The sequence below is a fragment of the Labeo rohita genome, chromosome 11, assembly GCF_022985175.1.
Source record: "Labeo rohita strain BAU-BD-2019 chromosome 11, IGBB_LRoh.1.0, whole genome shotgun sequence".
NCBI lineage: Eukaryota > Metazoa > Chordata > Actinopteri > Cypriniformes > Cyprinidae > Labeo > Labeo rohita.
This window is the reverse complement of record NC_066879.1, coordinates 9217421-9230247: the sequence shown is the minus strand read 5'-3', so window position 1 is coordinate 9230247 and position 12827 is coordinate 9217421. Positions and strand designations below refer to the sequence as shown.

Sequence of the window (12827 nt, the reverse complement as noted above, 5' to 3'; positions counted from 1 at the left end):
GCCCAAAGCTCTTCACCACACCAAATGTCACATTCACACCAAAAAATAAATAAAAAAAACATATTCACATAAACATAAAACAATCATTTCTTACATGTACACAACAATTGGTGAAACAGAATGAAATGCTGGAGTTTTTTGACAACAACGTTTAATCTGAAGTTTGCTGAGGAACTTTCTACAGTTGTGAAACTAAAATCTTCCGCCATATTCTTTGATTTCAATCACGATGACACGTCTTCTAATGTTTGGATCTTCACTAAGGAGGTCTTCTCCGTCCTTTGACGCACGCTAAGTGTACCTATGGTCATCCCTGGAGGGGTTAACCGTGTGTGTGGTAACGCATTCCTGGTTGTTTGTGTAGAGTGGCTACAGCCCACTCACTGCTCTTTGACTCTATTACCCTTATAAGGCAGCCGGCACCATGGCAACCAGAGGGCTTGAATAGCAGTGTCAAATCCCTGAACACACAGACACACGCTCGCTCGCCCTCCACCACTCAGAGAGAGAGAGAGAGACAGAGACAGAGAACAGAGCGAGGCTTGTTGGCCAGTCACCACAGACGCTCGGGTCAGCTGTCTCTCCTGACCGTTGGATCTCATGATTTACTGATGAATGGAGAAAGGCAGGGCACGGGAAACAGCGGACGGCTAGAAGAGCTTAAGGTCGGTTCTTGGGAATGCTGAGGCCCCGCAGACCGAACGGCTGGACCAACCGGCACTGACGAAATAAGGTACGGAAGGACTCTCTCTCTTGTATTTGCACAGAGTGTACTGAGACTCAGCCAAAAGGTGCTTCCGTCTCTGCAAAGTTGCAAGAGCATTCAGGATTGTGTTGTTTAACCAAGCGAAAGAGCAAGGAACTTTCTTGAACTTTGATCCTTGAGGAACAGGGTGGGGGCTGAGCTCTGTTTATCATTAGCCAGGTTGCTGTCTGCATGTTTGGCATTGTGGTTTTCTGTTGTTTGGAAAGCAGCTCTTTATTAGCAGTTCAACCCTTGTGTGTTAAGCATAAAAAAGTTACACAGATGTTCTTGGAGCAAAACAATTTAAAAAAATTTTACTGTCCAAAAAATGGTCATAAAAAAAAAGTATATATATATATATATACAGTATATATATATATAGTTTGTTTACATTATGTCACTGTTGGTTTATGAAAACAGAAAAATTCTAATATTTTCCATATACTAAATGCTAAGCAGATTTTTAAAAATTATTTTTTTTAGATTATATATATACAGAGAGAGAGAGTGAGATCATATATAAATATATCTGTGATATAACTACTAAAAATACAAGAAAAAATCATTAATTTTCAGGATTTTAATCCTCTAAATGTGAGTTTGTTTACATGCTAAGCAGATTTTTTAAAATGATCTATTTTTAGGTTTTTATCTATCTATCTATCTATCTATCTATCTATCTATATATATATATATATACATATATGTATATATATATATATATATATATATAACTACTAATAAAAATCATTCATTTTCAAGATTTTAACCCTTTAAATGCCAGCTGAAAACACACAAAAAATATTATTTTCCATATACTAAGCAGATTTTTATTTTATCATTATTTATTTCTAGGATTATTAATCTTAGATATTTACAGCATTAGCTTTAATGCATTATTATTTTTGTGCACATATTTTTTTTAAAAATTACTTTTATACCTGTGCAAAAAAAAAAAAAAATAAATAAATAAAATAAATAAATGAATTGTAAAAATAAAAATATATTTTTTTATTATTTTTATACTTGTGCAAAAAAGCAGGTATTCGGTCCATAGGTCAAACCTTAGAAAAAAGTTATATCAGTTGGATAATAGCAAACAATAATAATAAAAATAAATAAATAAATAAATAAAAAGCACTGCAATCAGAATCAAGGCCTACTAACAAAGAATGCATGATTTTATGCTTAAATGGCACTAGGGTTAAATATTGCGATTTTAATGGGGTCATTTTTGTCCTTAGGTCATGAGTGTAGCTTTTTGTACCTAGTGTAAAGTAGATTAATAAAAGAAAATGTGGGGGAAATACGAAAATTTCCAATAAAAATAATGCTATTTGCATTAACACAGCCAAAATGATTAACAAAAAAATGTCCATGAGGATGCACAAGGGTTAAAGGAAGCAGTCTCTTTTGGATTATATGATGTTTAGATAACCCCAGAAGACCAGTTTATTGCTCTGAAATTGTTCTTTAATAGCTGAGGGAACTGCCGTTCTCAGTTATCAACTTTGTCTCAGATGTTTCTCTTAAAATTACTGAGGAAAAATAAAAGTAGGCACAAATGAGATCATTGCTGATGTACCGTAAAACCATAAAGCTATAACATGAATTCTTGGAAGACTCTGATGAGGAATGTTTGACTTTGGTATCTTCTGATCACAATGTTCTTCTGAAACTAGAGGAGACACTTATGAGATTAGAGGGGAGTTCTTCACATAAGCAAAAGGCTTAACTTAGTCTCCATTTACTTCCCTTTTAATCTCATTTCTGTTTAGGAGGTGATCTCATTTGCGATTTTTCTGACTAAAACGTGGACAAGTAAATACGATACACTCTGGCAGGTTGAGTCAAACCTACCCAAGTGACCTACAATACCCTCAACGTTTCCAAACACGGCCGCATGTTTCTCAGTAGCGAAGGAACTGGTTTAACTTGTCGGTTACTAGGGGGCACGTAGAGTAGGTTTTTCCTAGTGTAATGTCACGGCGGCTGCTAGCTGAGAAGGTTTCATTTCATCCACGTCTCAGAGCTGTGCAGCATGTGGATGAGCTTGTCTTTCTCCCTGAAGTCTGGGTGCGTTTATGTGTAATTTATTGTTTCCTGTGAAAAGGGCGAGGTAAGCTGTCCAACTCTGAAATGCTCATTGAATCAAAGGGATCTTGAGATCTTCAGAGAGGTTTCTGGTTAGGGTACAAAGCAACATGGATTGTGATATGACAAAAACACGTCAGGCCGGTGAGCCTCGGAGGTCTTCATAGAGCTGTTAAACCGAGTCTGACTTGTTTGACTTACTGTCTGCAGCTTAGAGGGATTCGCTCCGGGGGCGGCTCTGAATTCTCGACGCGGGAAGGTTTCTCAAGCAGCTCCTGCTGGTGAACACAGAGATGGCCATGGTGAGCGGGGGATGGGCCAACCCCAATGGCGGCGCTAATGGACTCGGTGAGAAAGGTTACCTGCGGGGGGAGGAGGAGAGCAGCTCGCCCCGGGCGGGGAACAGCGACGCCGAAGGTGGCGAGGAGGACAAGGCCTGCGTGGTGGACTGCGTGGTGTGCGGGGACAAATCTAGCGGGAAGCACTATGGCGTTTTCACCTGTGAAGGGTGCAAGAGTTTCTTCAAGAGGAGCATCAGACGGAACCTCAACTACACCTGCAGGTGAGAGACACACATTTGATCTATCATGACGTTAGCAGACAGGTTTATGTTTTCCACTTACATTACAGCAAACTAGCACACTAGACAGTTTTTTAGCAGGGAACTGTGTTGAGGCTCAACACATCTGAAGCATAAATAAACAAAAAGATTTGCGACTGCTCAGACGCAACAGCCAATCACACGGCGCCTTTCCAGATGCAGCTTGGCAAAGGAATTTGGCTGAACTTTCTGTGAACTCTGTTAACCTCTTACTGACATTTAAATTAGAGTGTATGTAGGTGAACATTTACATACGCATGAATCAGAGCCTGTAATAAAGGAGATGAGTAAATCGTAGTAATCATACTATAATCAATGCATGACGCTTTTTCTCATGAAGCATGTGTGCAAGTAAAACTTTTTTTGCTTTGTTTCACACAAACATACATATACATACATTTTGTTGGGTGTTTAAGTATCCATATTACTCTTTAAAGACTTCTGGTTCTTTAGCCGCAATAGGAGAATAACAGCATGCAGTAAACAATAAAACAGTGTACTTATAATTAAGATTTAAAATAATTAAAATAATATGGTAAGACACACCAATTTGCAATATCAAGCAGCAAAACGAGCTATTTTGCACAGCTAAAAATAGCTGGACGCGGATGAGACCGAAAGCCAGAACCATTACATTTCCTAATGGCCGCGCCCACTCTTATGGGAAGGAAAAGGTGGATAAACAATGCCAAAATACAGTGGGACTCTTGTTTTGAAATGCATTACCTTGCAGATTATTCAAACAGATGAGGGAGATAAATATGCCTTCTTACAACCATCTCTACAACATATTACAACGTAAACATGACGTAAACATTGTAATAGTTTCATCAGGAGAAAGTCATAAACAATCGCTTGGCATAAATGCGTGTAATTCATTGATTGCTAACTGCTCTGAAACCGCGAATCTGTTGAACATGCAACAGCGCTGCCTTTTGACTTTGAAATGAACAGCGCTCATATTTAAAGGAGAACTCCACTTCCAGAACAACAATTCACAAATAATTTACTCACCCCCCCTGTCATCCAAGATGTTCATGTCTTTCAGTCTTCAGTCGTGAAGAAATTATGTTTTTTGGGGAAAGCATTTAAGGATTTTTCTCCATATAATGGACTTCATTGGTGCCCAGATTTTGAACTTCCAAAATGTAGTTTAAATGCAGCTTCAAAGGATTCTAAACGATCCCAGCCAAGGAAGAAGGGTCTTATCTAGCAAAACGATCTGTCATTTTTTTTTGGAAAATAAAAATTTGTTTACTTTTTAAACACAAAAGCTGGTGTAGCACAGGCTCTGGGATGCACGTTCACGTACTATTGAATCATGTCGAAAGGTCATGCGGAACGTAAGCTAAACCACAGACCCAGTGTTTACAAAGCCAATGTGCAAAGACTAAGAAAGTGCAAGTAAGTCAAACACTGTTTACAAACAAAAACGTACAACGATGTCAGACGATTCTGAAGTTGTAGGAGAAATTAACATGGAGTTTTTCACCATACTGGTGAACTTGTGGTTATTCGAAGATGTGATTCGTAGTAGTGATGGGAAGTTCGGATCATTTTACCGACTCTGATCTTTGAGTCTCGTTCAGCAAAATAAACAAATCTTTTCTCAAGTCATTTCATTCATTTTAGCAAAATCAGCATCAGGTGAACTAATTCCAGTACAGACCATAATAGGATGTTGCGCATGCGCGACTGAACGAATCACTCCCTGAGACGACTCATTTTTCCTGAGTCACAAAATGAACAAATCGTTCAAGAACGAACCTGTGAACATGCATCCCAGAGCCTGTGCTACACAAGCTTTTGTGCTTAAAAAGTACACAAATTTTATTTTTCGAAAACTATGACCAATCGTTTCGCTAGATAAGACTCTTCTTCCTTGGCTGGGATCGTTTAGAGACATTTAAAGCTGCATTTAAACTACATTTTGGAAGTTTAAATTCGGGGCACCAATGAAGTCCATTATATGCAGAAAAATCCTAAAATGTTTTCCTCAAAAACCATAATTTCTTTACGACTGAAGACAGAAAGACATGAACATTTCGGATGACAAGGGGGTGAGTAAATTATTTGTAAATTGTTGTTCTGGAAGTGGAGTTCTCCTTTAATGAAATCATAGCCAAGATTAGTAAAAACTCGTAATAATCACAAATTAAAAAACAAACAAACAAACCCATCCTATGATTTTTTTTTGTGATTATTATGAGTTTTTACTAATCTTCAAAAAAACAATTGTTTAATATGAGCTTAACTTTTATCAAACTGAGTGATTCCTGAATACATTTTATTCATTCATCTATTCTTAGCTGCAAATGTCACCTGCTATGAATTTGATCAAGTAAGATTAATACTAATGTTATGATTTAGGCCATTTTCTGCAAGTAAAGATGACTTTCTTTAACATTGCATCAAAACATTTTAGTTGAACAGTATACATCTTGTCCTAACCATGTGTAACTTGACAAACAACTATCACTCTCTTAGCTATTAAGCATGCTGACAGTGACTGAAGCAACCAACAGTCCATCATTTGCTACAAAAATTGAGACAACTGGACTAACAGGAACTGCTGGCAAAGTCACAAGCTGAGCATAGTTCAAATGTATGTAAATAAACCACAGCAAGATACATCACAATACAGAAGTCTAGAACAGTGACTCGGTGGCTTGACCACCAGCTAAGTTTTTGTCTTAAGCAACTGTGATTGCAGCAGGGCATTTTGACAGTCATAGTTTGGATGGCTTCTGGATATCATATTATGTCGAAAGCATTTCTTTGTTGAGCATAGCCATATTTAACCAAGTCAGTAAGGCTGAATGATGGTTTAACTTATTTATAAAATGTTCTGGGAGCAAACAGAATTACAGAAATATCCACAATGTGCCGTAATAGCAACATGCTACATTTTCATTTTTCCATCCTGAAAAATACCCAGCCATTACAGCTGAATGTTGCACAAAGGTACATGGCTGTCGAAACACAATTGTGCATGTTGTGTGTATAATTGGCCTAACAGCAGATCTAACATTAGCCTTGCTGCCATGGGAACTTAAGGAATGAATGAACAGAATTGTGTCCTTTGTGTTTGTGCCAAGGTTATGTGATAATTTACCTGAGAATCACTGGAGAGCTCTTCACACATGACAGCTCAGAAAAGACAGATTAATTCACATTCAGCTTTGTTTGTTGGATTAATCCTGCAAGTGAAAATTTTTTTATGTATTAGTGTGTTATTGAGTTAGAATTTGTATCTTTTCAACTACGAAAGACTCTTTCATTTACATGATTTTTTTCATTTACATTTTTTTTATGGATGCCTGTTACGGCCATTAAATAAAGAATAAAAAAAGGTATATGCGACTCATTTTTTTCTCACAATTCTGACTTTTTTCTCAAAATTCTGTGATATAAACCCACAACTGTGAGTTATAAAGTCAGAATTGTGAGATATAAAAATCACAATTCTGCCTTTTATTCCCTCTCAGAATTAGGCCTACATGATATAAACCTGCAATTTTTAATTATAAGATCGGAACTGCGAGATATAAACTCACAGTTCTGACTTTTTCTCAAAATTGTGTGATGTAAACTCGCAACTGTGAGAAATAAAGTCTGAATTGCGAGATATAAACTTGCAATTGTGAGTTATATGTTCGATTCTGAAAAAAAGAGTGATATTTTCTCAGAATTGTCAGTTTATATCTCAGAATTCTGATTTAACCGACAACTGTGTGTTGTAAAGTTTGAATTGCAAGATATAAACATCTGAGTTTATACTGTATATATCTCGCAATTATAATTTTTTCCTCTCAGAATTGCGAGTTTATATCACACATTTCTGAGAAAAAAAGTCAGAATTGCGAGATAAAAAGTCGCAATTACCTTTTTTTTATTCTTTATTCAGTGGCGGAAATGGGCTTCCATAATTTTTATTGATCAACATTCAGTGAAGTTAAATTACTCTTGTTTTTTTGTTTTATATTAAACATACATATTGTGACAATTTATTGAGAGACACTCCATACATAATTTATTCATTCATTTATAAGGGAGATTGTGTCTTTAATTACTTTGAATCTGTTATGTAAAAACTAGTGTTTTGTGCTGTAATGTCAAGTCTCAATATAACAGTCTTCCCAATATCTGCCATTATTTTATAATATAGCATTCAGGGAAGATATGATCATAACTTTATTGAAATATTTGATATTTTTAAATCATGCAATTTGTAAATATTGATGTTCACCCTGTTGAAAAAACAGCATATGCTGGTTAGGTATGTTTTGAAGCATGGCTGCTGGTTTAAGCTGGTCCTGGTCATCTGCTGGTCTTGAGCAGGAGCTAGTTGCTTAGGAAAGCACATGACCAGCTTATGACCAGCTTAAACCAGCTCAAACCAGCAGCCATGCTTCAAAACATACCTAACCAGCATATGATGTTTTTTCAACAGGGCACACCTAGCAACCTTTCACTGTTGATCTGAATGCTTGTTATCTTTTGAAAAGTGCTAAATCTTAAATTATCTCATGTATTTCTTGGCTTAAAGGTATATAAACTATCTTCACAGGTCAAACAGAGAGTGTCAGATTGATCAACACCACCGTAACCAGTGTCAGTACTGCCGTCTGAAGAAGTGTTTCCGGGTCGGTATGAGGAAAGAAGGTCAGCAAACCAGTGATTTATATTTGTATTTATATATCTGACCGTTGTCCTATGTAACTTGCTAGTTTCATGTTACTTGTATCATTGTTTCTGTTTTTGTCATTGTATTGATCTTTCCTTCCTCTCCATTGTTTCTTTTTTCTTTTATTTATCTATTTTATCTATTTTCCAGCGGTCCAGCGTGGTCGAATCCCTCCCTCCCACGCCGGCATCAGTCCAGCCTCCATGGTTGGAGCGGGTGGTGATGTTGGAGGTGGTCACGGCATGGGTGCTGAATTCTTCAATGGTCAGCCGGTGTCTGAACTCATCTCTCAGCTGCTGAGAGCAGAGCCGTACCCCAACAGCCGCTACGGAGCCCAGTGTGGCCAGCAGCTCGCAGGAGGCAACAGCTCAGTCATGGGCATCGACAATATATGTGAGCTGGCGGCCCGGCTGCTCTTCAGCACCATAGAGTGGGCCCGGAATATTCCCTACTTTCCTGACCTGCCCGTATCGGAGCAGGTGGCCCTTCTAAGGCTCAGCTGGAGTGAACTGTTCATCTTGAATGCAGCTCAATCGGCTCTGCCGCTGCACACGGCACCCCTGCTGGCAGCTGCCGGTTTTCATTCCTCTCCCATGCCCGCTGACCGCGTCGTGTCCTTCATGGACCAGGTGCGGGTTTTCCAGGACCAGGTGGACAAGCTGACACGACTGCAGGTGGATTCTGCTGAATACAGCTGTCTGAAAGCCATTGCTCTGTTCTCACCAGGTGAGTGATGGACCAGTGTAAAAAAGTATATTCAATAGCACTATCTTCGATCCATTACTTTATCAGGATATTCGCAACAATGCATAAGTATTATCGTTGTTTATACTTAGGGTTACAAATTTGAACGCGTTTAAACTTTGCACATCTTTTGTACTACAGACACTTTCTTTGAGGAGAGCTGTAGTTATGTTATCAAATATATTATTTAAGCCTGCCAGATGGAACAAAATCCCATAGACTTGTATTCAGAGAGGGTTCAGTATCTATGATTATCATCTATATGACCTTTAGGGTAAAATGCTTGACTTGAAACAATGAGGAACCACATCGCAACCACCCAAATTATCCTAATATTGCATAGCCACTTAGTAAAAAACCACTAAGAACATTGTAACCACTTAACAAAATAGTAAAACCATTTAGAACACTTTTAATGTATATAAACGTGCTGAAACCTCACTGAAAACAGTGCATAGGAGCATGCTAAAACCTCTGAGAAAACATTACTAAACACATAACGAAATGCTAAAATGCATTAGAATGTCATTAATTGTGTAGCGACATGTTAAAACCACTCAAAACATGTTAATAAAAGCACAGCAACATGCTAAAACCACCCAAAACATGTTAGTAAAGGCATAGAAACCTGTTAAAACTACTTAGAACACGTTAGTAAAGACAAAGCAAAATTCTAAAATCTCTCATAACACATTAGTAAACACATATCATAGCAATAGTAACCACTCAGAACATAGTAAAGTTAAAGCAAAATGCTAAAACCACCCAAAACACGTTAGTAAAAGCATAGTGATTTGGTAAAACAACTCAGAACATGTTAGTAAAGACAAAACAAAATGCTAAAACCTCATTATTAAACACACAACACAGCAATAGTAACGTTCTAAAACCACTCACAACACACATATGTCCGCAAGATGTCTGTTAAAGATCACTTGATCTGGAAAGCATTTGCGGTGTACAAACATCTGACAGATGTCTGTAAGATATCAGTTTTACATACATTCTAAATCATAAACAGTCTAAAGACATCTAATAAACGTCTATTTGACGTGATGTTTTATTAACAAATTTCGGGAAGAGCATGCGCAGATAATTAACATGGCCAATTCATCCTCAATTCATTACACCATCTATCCAACCAGCACAAAAGAAAACCCCAATAAATAAACAAAGCAGTCTTACCTTCATTATCTCTAGTCTTTCAGCATCCCTCCACCACCCCGACTCCTCACCTTCAGCCCGTTCCTACCCCAGCATGCGGAGCAGCAAGGGGGGTGCTCTGGGTCCGGGCTAAAATGCCCTCTCCTGGACAGCACGCCAAATATGCATAACCTTTACTCAGTTTATTATATGTAAATGTGAACTCGTGAACTGACAGGAAACATCCTATAAACGTACTGCAGATAAGCAAACACTCAAAAAAGAAGAAGAAAATAAAACGTCTTCCAGATGTAAATGCAGACATCAACTAGGCTTTGATATATGTGTGCTATCAGGGTGAGAACATGTTACTAAAGGCATAACAAAATGCTAAAACCTCTCAGAACATGTTATTAAATGCATAGCAACATGCAAAAACCTCTGAAAACACATTATTTTATGCATAGCACAATGCTAAAACATATCAGAATATGTTATTAAATGTTTAGCGACATGCTAAAAAACCACCCAAAACATGTTAGTAAAGGCATAGTGACTAGGTAACCACTCAGAACATGTTAGTAAAGATAAAGCCAAATGCTAAAACCACTCATAACTTGTTAGTAAAGACGAAGCAAAATGCTAAAACCTCTCAAACACATAGTAACATGCTAAAACCACTCAGAACACATTAGTGTAAACATAGCAAAATGCTAAAACATATTAGAATGTTATGTGTAGCGACATGTTAAAACCACTCAAAACATGTTAGTAAAGGCATAGCGACTGGGTAAACCCTGGTGAAAAAAACAGCATATGCTGGTAGGCATGTTTTGATGCTAGGATGCTGGTTACGTATGCTTTGGTGCTGGTTTAGGCTGGTCCTTTGCTGGTTTATGCTGGTCCTTTGCTGGTCCTTGACCAGCAACATGACCAGCTTAAACCAGCAAAGGACCAGAAAAAACCAGCAAAGGACCAGCATAAACAAGCTAAGGACCAGCTTTAAACCAGCATCAAAACATACCTAACCAGCATATGCTGGTTTTTTTTCACCAGGGAAACCACTCAGAATATGCTAGTAAAGACAAAACAAAATGGTAAAACCACTCAGAACACATTAGTAAACACATAGCAAAATGGTAAAACATATCAGAACGTTATTAAATGTGTAGCGATGTTAAAACCACCAAAAGGTATAACAAAATGCTAAAACTGCTACTACTGTTAATAAAGGCATAGCAACTTGCTAAAACCTCTGAGAACAAACTAAACGCATATAGCAAAATGCTAAAGCATATCAGAACATGTTATTAAATGTGTATTGCACTCAAAACATGTTAGCAACGGGATAGCAAAATGCTAAAACCTCTCAAAACAGATTATTAAGCGCATAACATAGCAATAGTAACATGGTAAAACCACTCAGAGCACGTTGGTATAGCAAAATGCTAAAACTGCTCATAACGTATTAGTAAAGACATAACAACACGCTAAACTCATTCAGAACACCTTATTTTCAGTGGGCTTTCCACACACACTCTTTTCAAAATGTAAATGTTCCAGTAAGTTTGAAAATGAGTCAGCCGACAAATTTTAATTCTCTAGGAAGTTGTTCACAGATTTCTAAAAAGTTAACAGGACAAGTGTGGCTTTTTTTGAACCTTGGCTTTTTTAAAGAGAAAATATACTTGCCAAATATCCATCACATTTGCTGTTAGGATTTCACTTGCAGCTGTGTTGTAAACCATTTTTTCCTGTTTCCTGCAGACGCATGTGGGCTGTCAGATCCGGTGCACATCGAGAGCCTGCAGGAGAAAGCACAGGTGGCCCTTACCGAGTACGAGCGCATGCAGTATCCAGGTCAGCCGCAGCGCTTCGGCCGACTCCTGCTGCGACTGCCCGCCCTGAGAGCCGTTCCCGCCAACCTCATCTCTCAGCTCTTCTTCATGCGGCTAGTTGGAAAGACGCCAATCGAGACGCTTATCCGGGACATGCAGCTCTCTGGAAGCTCCATCAGCTGGCCGTACGTGCCAGGACAGTAGATGAACAATCAGAGGACTTGTTCCCGTGTCCCATCTCAGGCTGCTCCCATGATTCCACAGTAACCCTGTGGATAGATGTTGTGTTTGGGGTTTTGTTGATCGTGTATATACTGTATGTCTAAAAGAAGTTGACACATATGTTCCTATGCAGTTTAAATGAGCCATCCAGTACCAGGATACCTCATGTTTCACATCATGAGCAACAATTCTGTCAAAAACATTTGACGAGATGAATGATAAACAGGGGACTGATTATAAAGAAGACACAGATCTAAAGCTTTAAAGAAGAGCTTATAATACCTTCTTTTTCAGAGCATAGTGAGCTATTTTAAAGCTAGTGTAAATGTACATTACGAATCTTTATAACAGACTGCATTTGTGAGTTGAAAATGTTGGGATGTATACTTGAAAAAAAATCAACGGTGAACAGTGAATGGCTATGTTTAGAATGGAATACTAGCGTACTGCGCACTACTGTATACTGCTTTATATTGAATAGTATGTGAAACAGTATGAAATATGCAACATAACATGTCCCAAACACAGTACTATGCCACATTGTTATCACATGGCCTCATTATATCGCATGTTATATTATGTAAATATGGTACAATGCATTGTGGGATACAGTATTCTGCGCGGTGGGCTTTGGTTGTATACTGCATATACTGGCAAATGGGCATCCAGGTTTTACACACTATGCACGGTATACATACTATATACCAAAAAAATATTAAGAGTAGTATGGTAGTATGCTATTCTGAACATATA

The 12827-nt window shown here is 38.0% G+C and overlaps 1 protein-coding gene across 1 annotated transcript; it reads left to right on the top strand.

The window, feature by feature from the left end:
* The first annotated feature begins 253 nt into the window (after positions 1-253).
* Positions 254-12518, top strand: nr2f6b (nuclear receptor subfamily 2, group F, member 6b). Its single transcript, XM_051122215.1, has 5 exons — positions 254-733; positions 3050-3401; positions 8011-8105; positions 8278-8853; positions 11782-12518. The coding sequence occupies exons 2-5, from the start codon at positions 3133-3135 to the stop codon at positions 12054-12056; spliced, it is 1215 nt and encodes a 404-aa protein (XP_050978172.1). The 5' UTR covers positions 254-733; positions 3050-3132; the 3' UTR covers positions 12057-12518.
* Positions 12519-12827: the final 309 nt, after the last annotated feature.